Source organism: Mastomys coucha, unplaced genomic scaffold, assembly GCF_008632895.1.
Source record: "Mastomys coucha isolate ucsf_1 unplaced genomic scaffold, UCSF_Mcou_1 pScaffold5, whole genome shotgun sequence".
NCBI lineage: Eukaryota > Metazoa > Chordata > Mammalia > Rodentia > Muridae > Mastomys > Mastomys coucha.
In genome coordinates, this window is record NW_022196911.1 from 61,145,590 (window position 1) to 61,164,126 (window position 18,537).

Genomic DNA, 18,537 nt, shown 5'->3' on the forward strand with positions numbered 1-18,537 from the left:
CATCATGAACCAAGTAAATAGCTGTTCTTTATTGATTTCCTGCTCTCTAGAACTCTGCTATAGCACCTGAAAACAGGCTAAGACACTGCCACAGGAGCCTGCAGCACCAAACACTTATGAGTCTCAAATAAAACCAACCCCTCTATGCTGCTAAGAGCCATTCATCTTCTCTGACTGGCAGTTCTTCCTCCATGAATTTATGATGAGTGAAATCACAGATCAACTAGTGCTGTTAGCTAGCACCACTCATTACTGTTGAACTAGTATCTGTGCCATTCCTAAGACTGTAACCATTTTAAACCAGTCCATCAAACTTATTAAGTGGACAGAATTTTATGAGCTGATCTGGGAAAACTTAGCCATCACTATACAAAATGCAGTTTGAATTCTCAGGCTATAATGATGAATGGAGCTTGGGATACACCTAAGGGTACAATGTGAATTGTACTCACTCTTCCTGCTGAGGAAATCTGTGGACCTAACTACCTCCATTGAAGCCCTCCTGGCCTGGGATATCTTTTGCATTCCATTGACATGGCGTGTAGGACACTTTAAATTTTTGGTTAGTATTTGGGAAGAGTGGTAAGAATATGCTAAAGGAATGTTGCATGTATGTTCTATGCCCAAAGCTCAGGTTGGAGTGGCAGTGCACACGCAAGTACAGGAAGGTTTGGGTTATTATGGTCGTATGATCTCAGTAGTACACACAGGATAATTCAGGCCATATGTACTTTCATTTGGCTCAGAATCTCCTTTAATAGGCAGCCAGAACCCTGACCCTCCCATTCCATTACTTTGAGACACAGAGGGAGGATCTGGGAATGATTACCCAGAAAGGGCAGGCTGCATGGCCCATGGAAGAGCAGCTGAGCACTGGTGGATAAACTTGCTTTCATTGCTGTGTTTCTGAACCATAGATACAAACCATAGGTATGGTTTGGAATCCAACAACAATAGGCAATGAAAAATAGAAAGGGAACTCCCCTCATAGCATCTATCACATGATGTCCTGTCATCTAAGCTCTGTCACATGATACATGATGTCCTCTGGAGCACAGAGGTATTTTGGTGTCTCCCAGGTTTCACCACTTTGAGGCAGGATCCACCAAAGAACCAGAGCACAGAGGACCAGATCATGGAGGTGCCATGAGAGCCTCATTAAGACCTGTGATTCTAGGTGGACTAAAGGACGGAGGACCACAAAGCCTGACAGTGAAGAGAATATGAGCATGTATGTCTCATGTTTGATGCTTAGGTTGGAGTGGCAGTGCATACACAAGTACAGGAAGGTTTGAGTTATTATGGTCATATGATCTCAGTGACACACACAGGACAAATTAAGGCCTTACGTACTTTCAGTTGGCTCAGATAGGGTTTCCAGCTCCCATCCATGAGGCTCTTTCGGTACTTTTTGGTAAAGAAGCCCAAGTAGGAAATGAAAGCTGTAGTAAGCAGAATGTCGCCACACAATGTCCTTTCCTGCTGCTTGAAGTTCTGCACAGCCTCTGCCCACCTTACGTTTTCAGAAGCAAGTCCTCCAACCTACCATTTAAAAGGCAGAAAAGAGAGAGAAGCATCAGATTGAGCCCACAGAGCTCTGTACTGAGTCAAGGAAGTTACATGCCATGTGCCCATGGGAGGAAGTCTCAGTAAATCATTGGGTGTCCTTTTCCATCCTGTAGCCCTTCCAATAAGACATGTTCTAGCTGCTGGTGACACTCCAGCACACAAGGTCCTACTCTGTGTTGTGCATCACATGGGCTGTGGAATGATAACAGGTTCTGAATTCAGGCTGCAGTGTTCTGCCCATTCTACATGTGGAAACAGCTATACCAACTCCATGGGATATTATGAAACATGTTCATGTATGTTCCCACTCAGCATAGTGCCTAGTCTGTAAGACATGTTTAAAAGTTAGCCTTTTCTTCTTTGTCCTCCATAAGTGCTGGATATATGAAAATAAAATTAAGTCCATGCTCCTTAAATAATTTCCCAGTAGATGGAAAGATGGGGGTGAATCAAGGGAGTGATAGGTGTATATACATGAGTATGTACAAAATATCAGGGACTGCAGAACACATCTCAACTGGCCTGGCTCATATTTGGGAGACATCTCTCTTCTTGGGAGGAGAATATCATATATTGTTAGGGCTGGCAGAGGCAGAAGGGGCTTGACAAACGAACAAAGCCCTGTCACAATAAACTAGAACATTGAAGTCCAAGTTTCTCTACAGAATCTCTGTTGGTAGAGCCAGAAGTGGCTTCAGTGTCCATACATCCATACACCCAGCCCCACAACCTTCTATGGAAATATATATGGAGGAGTTTCCAGCAATGGAGAAGGCTGTGCTGAATTTAGGAAGCCAGGTAAAGAGCTAGATGGATGCCTGAGCAGTCAGATTTGGCTGTTTTTTTCCAAGTCTGAGGAGTGCTTTCTCCAAACCAAAGCATTTGATAAAATTGATCATCTAATAATTGCATTGCAGCTTGTCCCACCTGTAACTGGGGAGACACATTGCTCTGCCTGTTCTTACATCTAAGCTGATAATGTGCTTTGAGACTGTTTAGGTCTAGGTACACAACCTGCTATCTTATTATGTGCTCGGCCTATTTAATTCTAACCTGCCTTTATGAGAATAATATAACCAATAATACCATGTTTTGCCCTTCTTATGGAATCAGCTTTTACAACCTGAGCTAAGAAAAACTTTAATCTTAAATTTGTATTCTCATGCCCCTGACTCATAATAAAGTATATGTTGTGGCAATTATTTGCCAAAAGCAGCCAACAGATTGAAAACAACCTTAAAACAAATATCCCATAAATATTGGGAACAATATGTGGATATTGGCTGATACATCTGTGAGGTTTTGAGAACTATTCTGGGTTAGTCATGGTCAGTAATGTAACTATTTTCTGGTAAAATTCTGTTAAAGATTTCGTTGAAAATATCCCCCATCCCTTTCCTGTAGCATTGATTACTGTTCTGTTCAATAGACAAAGAGCAAAGTCCTTTGTTAAGGACATATCACACATACAGTCGGTAGGACAGCCAGGCCACAGACCAGAAACTTGAGACAGGGAAGACATAGGGAGAGAAGTGAAAAATCCTGTTTATGCTCATTCTTGGTCTAAACTACTCCAAGAGGAGCCTTCCTATTTTTTATTTTTTTTCTATGTCTTAATGCAACATTAGTACACACAGAAACTGGAAAACATGTGGTCTAACATCTTCACCAAACAATGGCTCAGTCCAGTGGTGGCTACTGCACTTGGCTCCTTAAAGGAAATATGGCTGTAGCTGGAATACATGAGGATAGGAATTGGTTATATTTCTCTGTTTTGGTGAAGGTGGTGCTGCAAAGACTTGAAGCTAAAGAGAAATCGTTCTTAGTAGAAGCTGATCTCCAGTCTTCCATGCTGGGGATGCTAGAAATGCAAGCTATGAGGAATTTTAAAAGATCACAGATTCTTTGACCTCTCACCAAAAATTAGGCATAGTGGCTCTCATCTGTAATCTCAAGACTCAGAAAGCCAAGGCAGGAGGATTGTCTAGTTTATAAGGTGAGAGCCCATCTCAAAACAAAACAAAACAGACACAATACAGAAGTAATACTTGTCTATCTCCACATTCCTGACTATGGGCATGGGAACACATAATTTAAGTTAATGCTTTTCATTAGCTTATGTTGTAAAAGCTGATTATATAAGAAAGACAAAGCATGGTAAGGCTGGTTATATTGTTCTTATCAAGGCAGGTTAGAATCAAATGGGCTGAGCACATAGTAGGATAGCAGGTTGTCTATTTCAAAAGTAATAGTGGTCTATTTGTAGATCCTTGAATTTGTAACTATTTTGATGGACTAAAGCAGAAGTGATTAGCACTGTGCTAGATTTTGGTTCCAGGTTTTATGAGAGTGACATATGTCTCCTGAAACACTGGCTTGTAGAGTCCAGGGCTAGCATACACTTTAGTAGAGTCATCAAAGATATTCCATCCTATCTGATGACTCTATCAGAGAGATTATCTATATCTATATCATCTATATCTATATATCTATATCTGTATCTATATCTATATCTATAATTGATTGATAGAGAAAGAGAGAGAGACCCTTCTGAGTCCACCCAACTAGCCTTACCTATTAAAGTACCTATCAGGTGAAGGAAGTTATTCTGGACTCTCTAACCCAGCCCAGCCCCAGGACTGAGTAACATTGAATTCCTCAGACATGGAGACAATACAGAAAGCTAAATTCTACCCAAATTCCTGCCCCACAAAATTCTGAAATATTGTAGAATCGTTACTGTGGTACTTTGTTTTCCAAAACAGTTCCTATGAAATAATAAGGGAAATCATAATCTTATAAACATAGTGTGTATTGTAACCCTCCAACACTGGGCAAAAAATTCAGGAGACATGCAACATCGCTTAACCCCTTTTGTATCTTTCCCTGGTTTTCCCCCACACCCCACCAGTATCAGCTATCTCCTACCCCAACCAAAGACAGCATATATACATTTGCCCCTTGGATAATTTGTGGGGGTGGGGTTAATTTTTTATATAGGAACAGATGCCCTAAAAGAAACACCTTGTTCTAACATTTAGACTTGTTTTATCAGGAGGCCAGGGCCTGCTCTTCTCTCCCATATTTCTCTTTGTGTATGCACAGGTGTGCATGAATAAGGTCATATTCAGATATGCTAGGGTCAAGCATTTCTTTCTGCTTCTTAGTCCCTAATCTGGCACATGGATACAAACTCTAGAATTGACCCACAATATGATAGCTCCTCTGGCCCATTCATATCCGAGAAGCATTGCCACGCCTGTGCCAGCTGCTTTGTAGATCCAGTGTACCCTTCAGTCTAAGTACTGCCTTATGAAATCAGCTTGGAACAGAGAAGACTAAGTACCCATACTTCTCAGGTCACAGTCCCCGAATCTCCGCACATTTTAATATACTCTCCCTCCCACGTGCGAGTCAAAGCTGCACTGCACTGAGCTCATCTATTCACACCTCTGAGGCACTTGACAAGCACCGCTAATGCAATTAGAGTTCATACTCACCAGACGGTTTGCAAGGGAAATGGTGCCTGCGGTCACTTCAGCTTCTTGCTGACACTTGAGTTTCTCTGCTGTTGCCTTCTCAAACTTGGTGGTGAGCTTTGCCAGGTTTTCATTAAGGTGCTGTTGAGGACGAGACACAGAGCCAGTCAGTAACTCTAAGCTACCTCGAGTCTGAGATAAAGCTTCGTGGAAAGAGAATTTAGAAGGAAATGTTGGGTAGGGGAAAGCTAAGAGACTAAGGACACTGAGGAAGGGGGAGGAAAGGAAACCAGAGTGATCACAGGGAGTGCCCAGAGACAACCTCAGCTTCTTCCTGCAGGGGGAGCATGAGCTGAAAGCCTAGAAATGTTTAATAAAGCTGAGAGCACTGACTTGTGTATAGGCAATGCGGTGAGATGGGCAGGCAGCCGAGGAATGGAATGTGAGTCCCACCTCTTCTTGTGATGGGGGAGGAGGAGTTCAGTGAGTTGACAAAGCACAGCTGTTGCTGTTGGAGGCAAAAGCACATCAAAGCTGGAGAAACTAGAATATGACAGCAGGCCCTAGGGTGGGCTTGGAAGTGCTACTGATCATATGTGCCGGACTGGGGTGAGGCTGACCTGGCTGTCTTTTGCTGAAACTATTACTTATCCCTCATCAATTTTACCCCACCATCAGAAAGGGCAGGATGTTTTTAGAAAAGTTGTAGCTTCAATTTCCCCCCCTGAATTTATCAAGAATTAAGTCACCTTGATGTCACCTTTAGAGTGTACATTCACACAGGCAAACACATAGGGATGTACAGTAGATACTTCTGCACATATCCTGTGTCTGTGCAGTAACTGAAGTCCAGGTTGCTTTGTGGGCTCTTGCTATGGTGTAAGATATATAGATGGTTTCTGAGCTTATACAACAGAACACTCTAAAAATCAGTGGGCAGGGCACAGGATGAACAATAGCAGACTGAGCACCCATCATCTCGTCTTCCTCCCAAGCTATCACTAAAGTGACTAGGAAGCAATTACACCAGGCATAAACTCTTTGCACTCTGTGAATCTATGGGCATTGTTCAGGAGTGAGATGGTCCAGTAGGATGATGGAAGACAATGTTAATGGAGGTGTGAATGGCTGGAGAAGGGAAGAGGAGGCTGTGACTTCCACAGATCACCAGGTCATCTATCTGTGCAGCCTTCCAGCAACTGGAGATTTTGGAAGTGTGACAGGATGGGAAGCAAACAGGAGCCTATTAAAACCCCAAGGACTATCTCTGCCCCTATGTAGAATTGAGCAGCACCATGAAAGAGAGCCTCTAGCATCTAGCACAGCTCATCTGATTTTAGAAATGAATCCTATCAGTTAGAGCTGCCTTTATCTGCAGAGATAATACCAGCTTTTAAAACAGTTTTTTAAAAAAAATTGTTGACATTTTCTGACAGGCACAATGTATTGTGACCATATAATTTCTACCCCATTATCCTTTCCTATCTTCCTATTCCTGCTAGCCCCTCTTCCCTCCTAACCACCCCCGTCTAGCTTTCATGACTCTGTAGGTTTTCCACAGGTGATCATAGATGCCGTGTGTTTAATACTGCAGTGGCTGTGGCATCTTCTTAGTTTCTTCCAAGACACAACAGACAGATGTTAGCCAAAGCCTAGCTTAAAGTAAACAATGGTGGGAGGAAAAGATGGCACTCTCAATAGCAGCAAGAACAGCACTAAAGGCCTCATGGCCAGTTCTCAGCCTGGTCCAAGGTGGTTTAACTATGACATGAGAACAGAAGTTTACTAAATGCAGGAGAGAACAAAACTGCTCCTGGGAATCACCACCATCATACACCGTTAATGTATACATATAGCAGTGATTCGAGTGTGGGTAATAAAGATGGTGTTAGGAATTATGCAAAGCTTTAGATATCTCCCAGAAAGCCTGTGAAAGCAAACAGTGTCAAAAGATGAGGGAAAACAGAGGACAAAGTTAGGAGGTTCAACATCCAATCTACTTGTATCACAGAAGATAAGATTTCAAAGAAAATGGAAGAGAGATTGCCAAAGAAGAAAACAATATGTCAGAGCTAAAGACTGTAGGTCTCCCATGTCAGCAGGAATAATATAAAAGAATGGAATATTAGAAACAGGTGACATGAAAAAGATGGAGCTGTATTTGAGGAAGAAGAGTTTAAGAGAAGATACAAGTTAGGAAGTGGACAGGGAAGACAGGAAGGTAGGGTAGGGCTTATCTCAAACTAAGGAGGTACAAAAAACTGGTACAGAAATCTACTATGTTCCAAGCTTACTAAATACATGGTTAAAAGGAGATATCCTATACTGGGTAGATAATGCTCTTCTCAGAAGTCATTGGTTAAAAGTGAAAATCTAAGTGCCAAGGCCTGGGATGCCTCCTGGGATGTTATCACCATTCCTCTGCATTGTATACCATCAGAGCTAGATGGCAATACCCTATTGCCTGAGATACCATTAACTTTGATTGTAGGATAAAGAGCATCAAGCTAGGACTGACCTGGAAACTTCCCTGCTGGCTAGCTTTCATAGTTCTGGAAGGTGTCAAGTAGGGTGCTGGGAGGAAAAAGTCATTACTACCCTTATCCAACTATGAACCCTTCAAACTACAACCCGCCAAACAAAATGTGATCACTGGTACAACAATGGCATGACTGCTGTGTGTGTGTGTGTGTGTGTGTGTGTGTGTCTGTGTGTGTGTGACTAGCATCCTTCTGATTGAATTGGAGGCTTACTCCAGAGGAGGGAACTCATACTGTAGACCTGAGGAGGCCATAGGTTCTGGGTCGGGGAACCCATTGCTGTTGTTTTGCTAAATAGCCATGTTGTTGAACTATCTTCTAACTATTTATACCTATGGGTCATGCTTCTGTCAAACTTGGTCAGAGAAGCTTCTTTTTGTGGTGGTTGGTGATCAGCACAGAGATTCTTAACTGGTCAAAGCACTGAAAGTTAACTTAAAAAAGACATTGACAGGAATTCCTCTGGGACTCAGGGAACATTGCAGAAGTGGTGTGTGTGTGTGTGTGTGTGTGTGTGTGTGTGTGTGTGTGTGTGTTGGTGTAGGAGACTATAAAAGCTAGAAGATGGGTAATTGTGCTATGAAATACTGTCTTCTAGGCATGATATAGTAGTTCAACTCAAACTCATAGCAGTTGTGGTTACCACACAAAACCTGTCTTAAACTAACCTGTCATCATTTCACTATACATAAGAGAGGGGCTGATGAGGCTCCACCCTTCTCTAAGGTCTATCGGCAGTTAACAGTTTCTGGTGGAGGGAATGGCATTTTCTTCAATGATATAGCCACTGTGGATAAGTAAATACCCTATCTATGCTCATGCAATCAACCCTAGTTAAACTCAATGAGACACACATACACACTTAGATGTTTGCACACACATACACATATGAACACACAGAAGCAGGAACAGGGAGTAGGGGTTTCAGTGGGGAAGGGTAAGTTCAGAGACGTCAATAAGGCATGTGTGAAAATGATCAAAATTTACCACATATATGTATGAAATTGTCAATACATAGTAAAGAATGAAAGCTAAATACATCAGTGTGGAACATCAGGTACTGTGAATAATAAGGTCAAAGGGCTTCTGGAAAGGTGAGCAGGATGCTGGCAGCTCAGCTGACTAGAGCAGAAATTGCTCATCACTTCAAGGAAGAAAAATGAGGAATTCAGATTTCGATACTCTACAAAGTTCTTATTTCAGTTTGTTAGCAAAATAAAGATATTTCCAGACTGTAACTGTTCTAAAAATTTATTTCTCACGTAACACAGCACTTTTCTGAGGAAGTGACTTGAGGAGGGGCTACAGCAAAAATAAAATGATAAGCGAAGAAAGGAGGTAGTCTGGTGTTCAGACACCATTGAATCCAGCCCAAGAAATGAATAAATGGTCCTTGTTTATCCTCAACACTGACTGGAGGTCTGAACTAGGGACAAGGGAGAAAGATATTAAAGATAATGACTTGATGAGGATGGAGAATGGATGAATAATTGAGGCTACACAAAAGGAAATAATGGATGAAAACCAATAAAGAAAGATAGAAACTGCATGGAGGGAAAGAGGCTGTTAAAAAAGAGTAAGTTAGGACCTAGAGAAAGGTCTCTGTGGTTAAGAGCACTTGCTGCTAATGTAGTGGACCCAAGATTCATTTCCTACATGATGGCTCATAGCCAGCTGTAGTTCCAGTTATAGGGGGTTTGATACCCTCTTCTGGTCTCTGAGGACATGGGGTACACATGTAGTGAGCATATATATACATGTAGACAAACATACATAACACACAAAACAAAAATATTTTTTAAAAAGAAAATATACCAAACATTGGACAGACCTTGGGGACACTTATGGAAGAGTTGGAGGAAGGACTGAGGGCCCTGGAGGGATAGGAACTCAATAGAAAGTCCAGTTGTCAACTAACCTGGATACTTAGGGGCACTTAGTGACTGAGCCACCAACCAAAAAGCATACATGGGCTGGACCTAGGCCTTTGTATATATCTAGCAGATATACAGTTTGGTTTTCATGTGGGTCCTGAACAACTTTGGCGGGGGCTATCCCTGAAGGTGTTGCATATCTTTGGAATCCATTCACCTATCCTGGCTGTCTTGTCTGGCCTCAGTGGGAGAGAATGCACCCAACCCTACAGAAATTTAATGTGCCAGGGTAGGGGATTACCAACAGGAGGCTCCATCCTCTCAGAGGAGAAGAGGATGGGGGATGGGAGATGGGGAATGAGGGATGGGGGAGGGATTGTGGGAGTGGGTCCAGGAGAGGATAGCATTCGGGATGTATAGTGAAGAAATAAATAAATAAAATACAGTGTATCAGTTAGATCTGCTGGGAACAATAGAGACATCTACATAATATAAATGGAAGTTATTGATTTTTTAAAATTTCACAAATCAGTCTATGGACAGAGACACTTAGTTTTGGTTACAAAAGCCAATGAAGATAGTTTTGGCTACAACAATCATAAAACAGAAACGATGTTGTGAGGTCAGAAGTTGGGAGATTGGAAGATGAGAGAAAAGCTGAAGTTTGGGATGATTGACAGCTTTATCCCAAAGAAGGAGGCTCCCAGGAAGCCATCTCCATGCAACAAAGCAAGAAATTAAGGTGTCATCTAAAACTAGTTGTCACAAGTTTTCTTGGAAGACGTCGAAATAAACAACTTAGACCCATCAGTTGCCTGAATAAGGTACACCAGGGAGTATAAATATCAGCCTAGCATATGGAAAGAAGTCAAATGTTAAAAGTAGCAAGAAGATAATGAGGACCTGCCTGACACCAGTCCAGTATCAGCAAACATGCACCGACTGGGCTGATAGCCAAGTGCAACATGGCTGGCCATTCGCTCCAACAGGAAGACACTAAGTAACTTCAGGGCAGTGAATGATTATGGGAAGCTTTCGATTGTTTGTAAAATGATCAAAAATCACACTTCTATGTAAAATTATCTGATATTTTCAATGTTAGCGACAGTCTTAGTCACTGTTTTACTGATGAGAAGAGACACCATAACCAAGGCAACTAGTATAAAAGAAAGCATTTAACTGGGGCGCTTGCTTTTATAAGAGTTGTCTTGGTCATAGTGTCTCTTCACAGCAATGGAATGTTAACTAAGACAGCAAGTTCTTCAGTAATCTGCAGATATGAGATATAGACCCAAGGAGATAGTTCAGTTCCCATGTAACAGGCTCTGAGATGGCCTCAACTGGTCTAAGCAGATCAAAGAATTAAAAGAGGACTGTTGTATCTAATGAAGACTTTTTCTACTGTTTGATATTTCCCAATGAAAATGTCCAACTTGTTCTTGTTACCACCATCCTTTGTAAATTGTAATGTCAATATATGCCTATTGTAGAAAATAAAAATATAGATGGTCAAACAAAAACCACCCCAAATCTACCACTCTGACCAATTCTGTTAACAAAGCAAGTGTGTGTGTGTGTGTGTGTGTGTGTGTGTGTGTGTGTCTGAACTCACGTTACAGGTTACAGTTACAGCTGGAGTTATAGGAGACTACGAGATAAATGAGATGCCTGATATGGGTCCTGGGAACCTAACTTTAGCAAGGGCTCTTAACCACTGAGCCATTGTTTCAGTTCCAGATCTTGCTTGTGTGTGTGTGTGTGTGTGTGTGTGTGTGTGTGTGTGTGTGTAAAGGTAAATGTATGACTATTCATGTGTGAGGGGAGAAGGCGATGGTGATCTCAGCAGCACCTGGAGAGAGATCTTTTTGACCCAGGTGGGCTTCCATATAAAGGATGGGTGCTAGCTCTTTTTCTGTGATTTAGTAGCAAGTGGTTGGTTGTGTTCTTGGGATGTTAACAGGCCTATGTATAAGCATGGGAAGGAGAGGAGGTGGTTAAAAGCAGGAAATGTTTTGGCAGAAAAGGAACACTTGCTATGGTAGCCAAGTGTTCTTTTCAAAGTCTTCTTACATTCCCAGGTTGAGTGGGCCCATCATGTGAATTTGGCTACTGGGAAGGTATAAACATTTCTAAAACATACCCTCTGTACCAAATGTTCCTTTAGTTAAAATAACTTGAGTAACAAGTCTTTAAAAATTCAGTTCTTTACACTTTTCTGGGAAAGACTGAACAATATGAAAATTATTAGGAAGGTTTTTTCCCCCCAAAAAAGCTGCAATGGGGAGGCTAAGGTTTTCGTACTTGTGGATGACTGGTTATGACTATCCCCAACCTGTTTTAAGTAAATGGTCCATGAACACCTGAGGTTCTAAAGCAGGTATTCAGAGGAGATTAATTCCTTCACCCAAGGTATTGTTATAAGATGCAATGGGTTGAGCCCCAGGCCTAAAATACATTGCTTTTGAGCTACATCCCAGTCTCATGTATTTGTATTACACAGAGAGACTAGCTGCAATGGTCTGCCACCTAGAGCTTTTATGTTCAGATTTTCAGCAGAACATCAATGAACCATTTTGTCTACGTCAAAGCACATAGACAATCCTAATTCTCAATCTGTATCATCTACATTGACATCACCACAAATTTGTAGCAGGAATCTTATTTGTTTAGAATGCATGTGGAGGTACAGGAGATCCTGAACATTGTTTGGTTTGCACTTGATCATGGCAGTAACTGAACTCATGCACGTGACTGCATGTGCATGTCACTGGCAGCACAAGAAACAGGTGTGTGGGGAGGGGGAGAGCAGGGAGAGTGATGATCCTGGTCCCTACGGCCTTTCTTGCTGTTCACTTTGACACAGGCTGCCTCGGGCTCATGCTCCACGCTTGGTTGCCTTCTGTTCTCAGGACAATCCCACAAGGCAGGTACTATTATTCTGTCTAGTTTCCTTCTGGGAGCTGATGTCTGAGCACTCTGAAGACATAAGAAGTAAATATTACAGCTGAGACTGAAGGTCTGTTGAGATGGACAAATTACTTAGTTGATTTTTTTTCCATGTAGTATATTTTGATCATATTCTTTCCTCTCCCCTAACTCCTCTAAGATTCTCCTTACCTCCCTACCCAAACCAACTTCCTGTCCTCTCTCTCTCTCTCTCTCTCTCTCTCTCTCTCTCTCCCTCCCTCCCTCCCTCCCTCCCTCCCTCTCTCTCCCTCTCCCTCTCCCTCTCCCTCTCCCTCTCCCTCTCCCTCTCCCTCTCCCTCTCCCTCTCTCTCTCTCTCTCTCTCTCTCTCTCTCTCTCTCTCTGTCACACATACACACACACACACACACACACACACATTCTCTTGGGGAAAAAGCAAATCAGGAAAAACGAAAACAAACAAAACAAGTCAAAACAAAACAAAAAATCAGTAAGATAAAAATAGCAAAACAAATTTTAAAAAGTGGAAAAAACCCTCAACAGGAGCCATGTAGATCATTTTCTGGCCACTAGCTATTCCTGGGCTTTCCAGCTGCTCCAGAGTGCAGTTGTTACACCCAGTAGGGAAAACTGATTTTCCTTTTCTCAGAGGTATTCACTGTGAATAGCTTCTTGGTGAGGGGTGGGACTTAGTGGAGATAGGCAGTTTTATTAAACTATGCTATCTTAAACCTTCTGATTGCTACCTCTCACTTCACTAATTTTTAATCTTCTTTTTGGCTGAGATTCCAGTCCAGGGCATCATTTGTGCTGTATAAGAGCTCTACCAAACTGCCTGTGTTCTACCCAGCCTGCTCGGGTATCTATTACAATAGTGAAGGTGAAATTTAGGTACTCCTCTCTCTAGTGAGTGTGAGCCCAAGGTCATAACAAGCCCTCAAACCTGAGTGAAACAGATTTAATGATGTGTGGTGCTTATAAAGGCTAACAAGCTCTGGATGGAGCAAGGACCACTATAATGCACATTTACTTAATTTAATCTTACTAAGTAGCTCAGGCTGGCCTCAAACTTCTCTTGCCTGAGCCTCCTGAGTGCTGGCACTACAGACTTGTGCCATTAATATTCTTTGTTTTTAAGTACATCCCTAAAACAGTGAAGATCTCACACACGGTGCCCACATGGTCACACTGTAGAAAGTGAAGCAGCTTCACAAATGGCTAGAACTGGAAATAGTAGGTAGAAAAAGTGAAGTAAAGACAATTCCAACCTACATTTTAAGGAGGAAAGCATCTCAAAGCCTTAACCTTTTGTAAGCGCAAGACCATTTAGTTTATATTTGGCTGATGAGGGAGCAACTGAGACTCCATTGATCCCTCTCTCAGTCTGCTAAGTCTGGTATATGTTTCAGGGCTCTATTTTCTTTTTTCTTTTTTGGTTTTTCGAGACAGGGTTTCTCTGTATAGCCCTGACTGCCCTGGAGCTCACTTTGTAGACCAGGCTGGCCTCGAACTCAGAAATCTGCCTGCCTCTGCCTCCCAAGTGCTGGGATTAAAGGCGTGTGCCACTACCGCCTAGCTCTATTTTCTCTATAGAAGAACAATCTTATCCCCCCTCTATTCTTTTGGCCTAGAGTAATAAACCAATTGCCCAGTTGGTTTTACTTGTTTGGCCCATATGTGTTGGAGAAAGAAATGTAGAAAGTTGTCCCTGTTGAAAAGGTATGGATTTCTGCATGAACATTTGGTTTCTCCTTAGGCATTATATTGTCAGGCTCTGGAGATTACCAGAGAGTGCCATGCGTTTTATCCTTTGGCAGTGTTCCGAAGGAGGGTTCTAGGTTCACTTACTGTGATCTTGGCTTTGATGGCTGCCAGCTTCTCTTGGGCAGCTGTGAGGTCTGAGGTGGCTTTGTTCAAAGCTTGGCGCTTTGGTTCAACATCACAGAAGACCTCGTAGAACCTCACAATGTTTATGACCCAAGAGCAGAGGCCTGCAGCTGCATAGGACTTGGTGGCCACAAACTCTGGGTTGAATGCAGGATCTTGCAAGTAGGGCCTGATGGCTTTGAGGCAATTCTCATGAATGTTCTCCTTGTCAAAGTGGATTAGGGAATCTAGGAAGCTGTCCACCTTGGCCATGGTGATCTTGGCAGCCTTCCAGCTGCGGTCTTTGGGCACCTTGCCCCCTGGGGCCATGAGAACCATCACTGCAGCGCTGACATTGCTGACGGCCAGAGGTGGGGAACCAAATGACTTCAGCTCTGTCAGGTTGGTCTGAGAAGAGAGGAGGAGGTTGTTAGAATAAAATGGATGAGTTCTTTTTGTCCTGGGCTGCTAATGGAGTTAGGCTGTGGAGTGATCAATCTGAACAGGCTGCTTTGAAGCCTGCAGCAGCCCTCTGAATTTTAAATATCATGACTCATCAAAAGCAAAGCAGAGTGACTCCCCTGTGGCTGCAGACTTCCCTGAATGGTTACCCAAGACTCAACTATGTTCTTTGAGCACTAAGTGACTTACAGCCCATTAGAAACACACCATTATTTCACATCTAGCTGAGAAATAAAAGGATGCCAATATACTCTGAAACATGCAGCATGACATGAATAAAAGATAAGGTTATTATAAATTAATTTCCATCTTGGATTGAAGAGAATAGTGCTGAAACTCAACTAATTTTTTTTCTTTTAATTAAACTGCTTTCTTCCCTGAGCTCATTCTAAATACACTTGACTGTCCTGAATTACAGTGGCAGTTTTTGCCAAGAAATAATTCAGACTGAAAGCTAGGAGTAGTTCGGGAGTCAACTGCCCCTGACTGGTCTCAGGTGTGACCTTTGCAGCAGAAAGAAGTTGACCTTGATATTTAGGCTTCCCAGTCCTCGGTGTCCTCATCTGTAACCCAGAACCAAGACATCGCTAATCTGGACATGCAATTGTGGCTGCAGGGATGAGCACGTGACTCCAATTCAAAGGAAAGCTGGGATATTCAGAGAAAGATCAGAAAGCCTCTTTTTGCATGAGTAATTTTTAAAGTGGGATGGGGAGGATCTTGTTTCAAACTTTAAGACTTTACACCAATGAACTCAAACTGCTCAATAACCTGGAAATCTGCAATGACGGGGATCAGTTCTAACACCAGGCAAAAGTGGAGGTGGGGTGAAGCAGATGCTCCATTTATATTTTTTTTTCATATTTTAAAAGATGTTTTAAATTGAAATAGAATTACATCACCTCTGCCTTCTCTTTCCTTTCTCCAGCCTTTTTCAGTTACCTTACAAATATATATTTGTGTGTGTGTACACATAAAAATATATAGAGAGAACATGCCTGAAGTCCCCTTGTTGGTTGTCTTGTCCAGAGTGGTCAACCTTGAAACTATACTCAGATAAACACCAGTACTGTACTCATCAGGTTGCACTTACTCTTCTCACATTTGATCGCAACACTCTGTCAGGGGCAGGAGTGAAGAACGGCACTGATATAAGTGGGTACTAGCTCAGGAGGGGATGAGGAGATGAGAGAGGGTACAGTAAGGAAACAAATGCACTGGAGCAAGAATCTTCACCATCTCAACTAGTGAATTAGGCATAGTCAATGGGTGTAATTAATAGAAAACAGATGTAAAGATATAGGAGGACTATAATCCAGATCTAGTGCTGTTACAATTTCAATGAAAAATTATCAACCCTTTTCGTATCCATATACATCTAGAAACCAATGGTGACTATGTTGGTCTAAGAGACAGAAACGCCACTGGAGTGGACATGGGCTTTCTTTTATGGCTCATTTGTCTAGGAAGGGTGGGTCATGTGGCAGAGAAAAGCAGGACTACATGAGTGTCCACAGGGAACTCAGTCCCTTCTCTTGCTTCTGGGTCTTACTGTGGGTGTTCATTTTTGTACACTGGTTTCCTCATGTTGCAAGGCACATGGCTGATTCTGTCCTGGGACTCTTTCCCTACTTTCAAATCACAAATGTTTCCTGATGGGATTTAGAAGATGCTCCCGAAAGTACAGAACTTTGTGTCAAAGGCAGCATTACTCATTACAAGATGCATTGGTTGTTCCGGGAGCCTAGTAGCAAGTATCTGGTTTAATGAGGGGCATGGTCCCAAAGAGGCTTGCCAGATTCAGGTTTTATTTTTTTTTTTCTTCCTGGCTGGAGGGTTAAACACTAGCCCCTACATCGATGCACCATCCTTGACCGAGGACTGATTTTGGTCTTGAGCAATGAGAATCATAAGCCTAAATAAAGCTGTATTTACTACAAGCAGCCAGTGTGAATTATTTATTATAGTGCTGCGATACTGACTAATACATTTCTTTTTGGTGGCTTTTGGTTTATGAAGTTCATTTCTATCCTAGGATCCCTATGAAAATATTTGTTCCCAAGACATTTATTTCCATGACTGATACTGCCCCATCCCTTAAGATCTTAATTCAAGCATTTTCTACTCAGGGAGACTCCCCGCACCCATCTCTGTTTCTTAATCTTTTCCTATCTTAATAACTTGGTGATTTTCTTCAGAAAACTTACTGCAATCCAAAACAGTTATCCCTACCTCCTTGTTGGCTTCCTGTAGTTTTCTTCCTGGTGAGAACAGGGATCCATGTTTGTCTACGAACCTGATTTCCTCTCTCTAGTGCTGTCTAGCAGACACTCTTTAAATTGGACTTAGAATGCTTGCAAAGCAGGAGGGAAACACCTTTTCCTCCAATAGGAGCCAATACTTTAAAAAACGCCTAAGAAAAGATCTTGTTTAGTGAGGCATGGGCTTTAAGCCAGGCACCACAGGGCAGACAGTTCTTATGTGACTAGGAGGAACACAAGGTTAGAAGGAACATCCCTCAGAAGGAAATAGACACTATGTTCAGTGAACACACATTAGGAGCACTTGGCGTCCCTCCACCCAGTCTCATACGACAGATGAGAGGAATCCATCTCTCTCTGGGGCACTGGGGCAGGAGTCAAATATCATTAGCATACTGTAAATACTGCGAAAGCATTGTCAATGTTAGTGATGTTAATGTTTAATGTTAATGTTAATGGCTGGTCTTTATTGTAATCACCCTCTTTTTCTTTTGTGTGTGTGTGTGTGTGTGTGTGTGTGTGTGTGTGTGTGTGTATGTGAGCTCGCGAGTGCACGCACACACACATACTTTCAATAAAACTTGGCTGAGGGTTTAGGCCTTGATTTTCTTGCCTTTTGAATCTTTAAGTCAGTAGGGGAAAAACATATTGCTGCAATCCTATGGCATCAGAAGCAGGGACCTTCATTTGCAGAAATGACGGCTATGACTGCTGTGAGCCTGCTTGCCACACCCCTTTCTGACTAAGTAAGCTATGCTACCTTCTGTAGCACAGAAGCCATCTGTCTCCTTCACCTTCACTCCTCAGCTGCCTGTCCCAGTAGTCTGCTTCTCTGTTCCACATTTTCCCCTCATAGCATCTGTTATGTTTTACTACTTTAGATAGAGTAGTGATATTTGGCCTCTGCTAGAATTTAAGCTTCCTAGGGGCAGGGAGTCTTACTTCATGACTGCCTAGCACACAAAGAGCAATCAATAAGTTTTTGTTAAATGAATGAATGGATAAATAAATAAACACATAAATAAATGTATATGACTAGCCTTGGGTTAAATAAATATTTATTTTGGATGTGTCAGGCATGGTTTCAAGTGTTTAAAGATAGGGGAGGAGTTAAATAAAAAAACCAAAATCTTGTCACCCATTTAAATCAGTAAAATAATGAATAGATAAATTTGATTATTATATTGTAAAACATTCTTGTACATTTACTTGTCTGTGTATGGGTGCAGGTCCATGTGTAATGGTGCACATATGGATAACATGTGATAGTGAGTTCTGTCCTTACACTATGTGGAGCCCAGGGATCAAACTTGGGTAGTTGGTCTTGGTAGCAGGTGCCTTTACTTACTGAGTCATCTTGCTGGCTCTTTCATAGTGAGAGAAAACCCACACATGCCTGTGCTGACAAGAAGGGGATCACTTGGGACAGGAGGATCCCACTGTAACTAAGGAGGCAGATCTGGGGAGGTCTCTTTAAAGATCAACATTCTAGCCAAGATGAAAGAAGTGGGAAGGAACAGCTTTGCAGAGATCTTTAGGAGACAGTTGTAGACTGATGAA

At 42.1% G+C, this 18,537-nt stretch overlaps 1 protein-coding gene across 6 annotated transcripts in view; it reads right to left on the reverse strand.

The window, feature by feature from the left end:
* Window positions 1–18,537, reverse strand: part of Dnah9 (dynein axonemal heavy chain 9) — a 335,545-nt gene that overhangs the window by 79,304 nt on the left and 237,704 nt on the right. For 5 of the 6 annotated variants that reach the window (XM_031353939.1, XM_031353935.1, XM_031353934.1 and 2 more), the window contains 3 exons: window positions 14,237–14,662; window positions 5,070–5,189; window positions 1,354–1,542 (listed from right to left, as the gene is read on the reverse strand). In XM_031353939.1, coding sequence (XP_031209799.1) covers window positions 1,354–1,542; window positions 5,070–5,189; window positions 14,237–14,662 — 735 coding nt within the window. Of the gene's footprint in view, window positions 1–1,353; window positions 1,543–5,069; window positions 5,190–5,370; window positions 5,441–14,236; window positions 14,663–18,537 lie in introns of those variants that run through there. The other variant, XM_031353938.1, reaches the window with a different exon arrangement.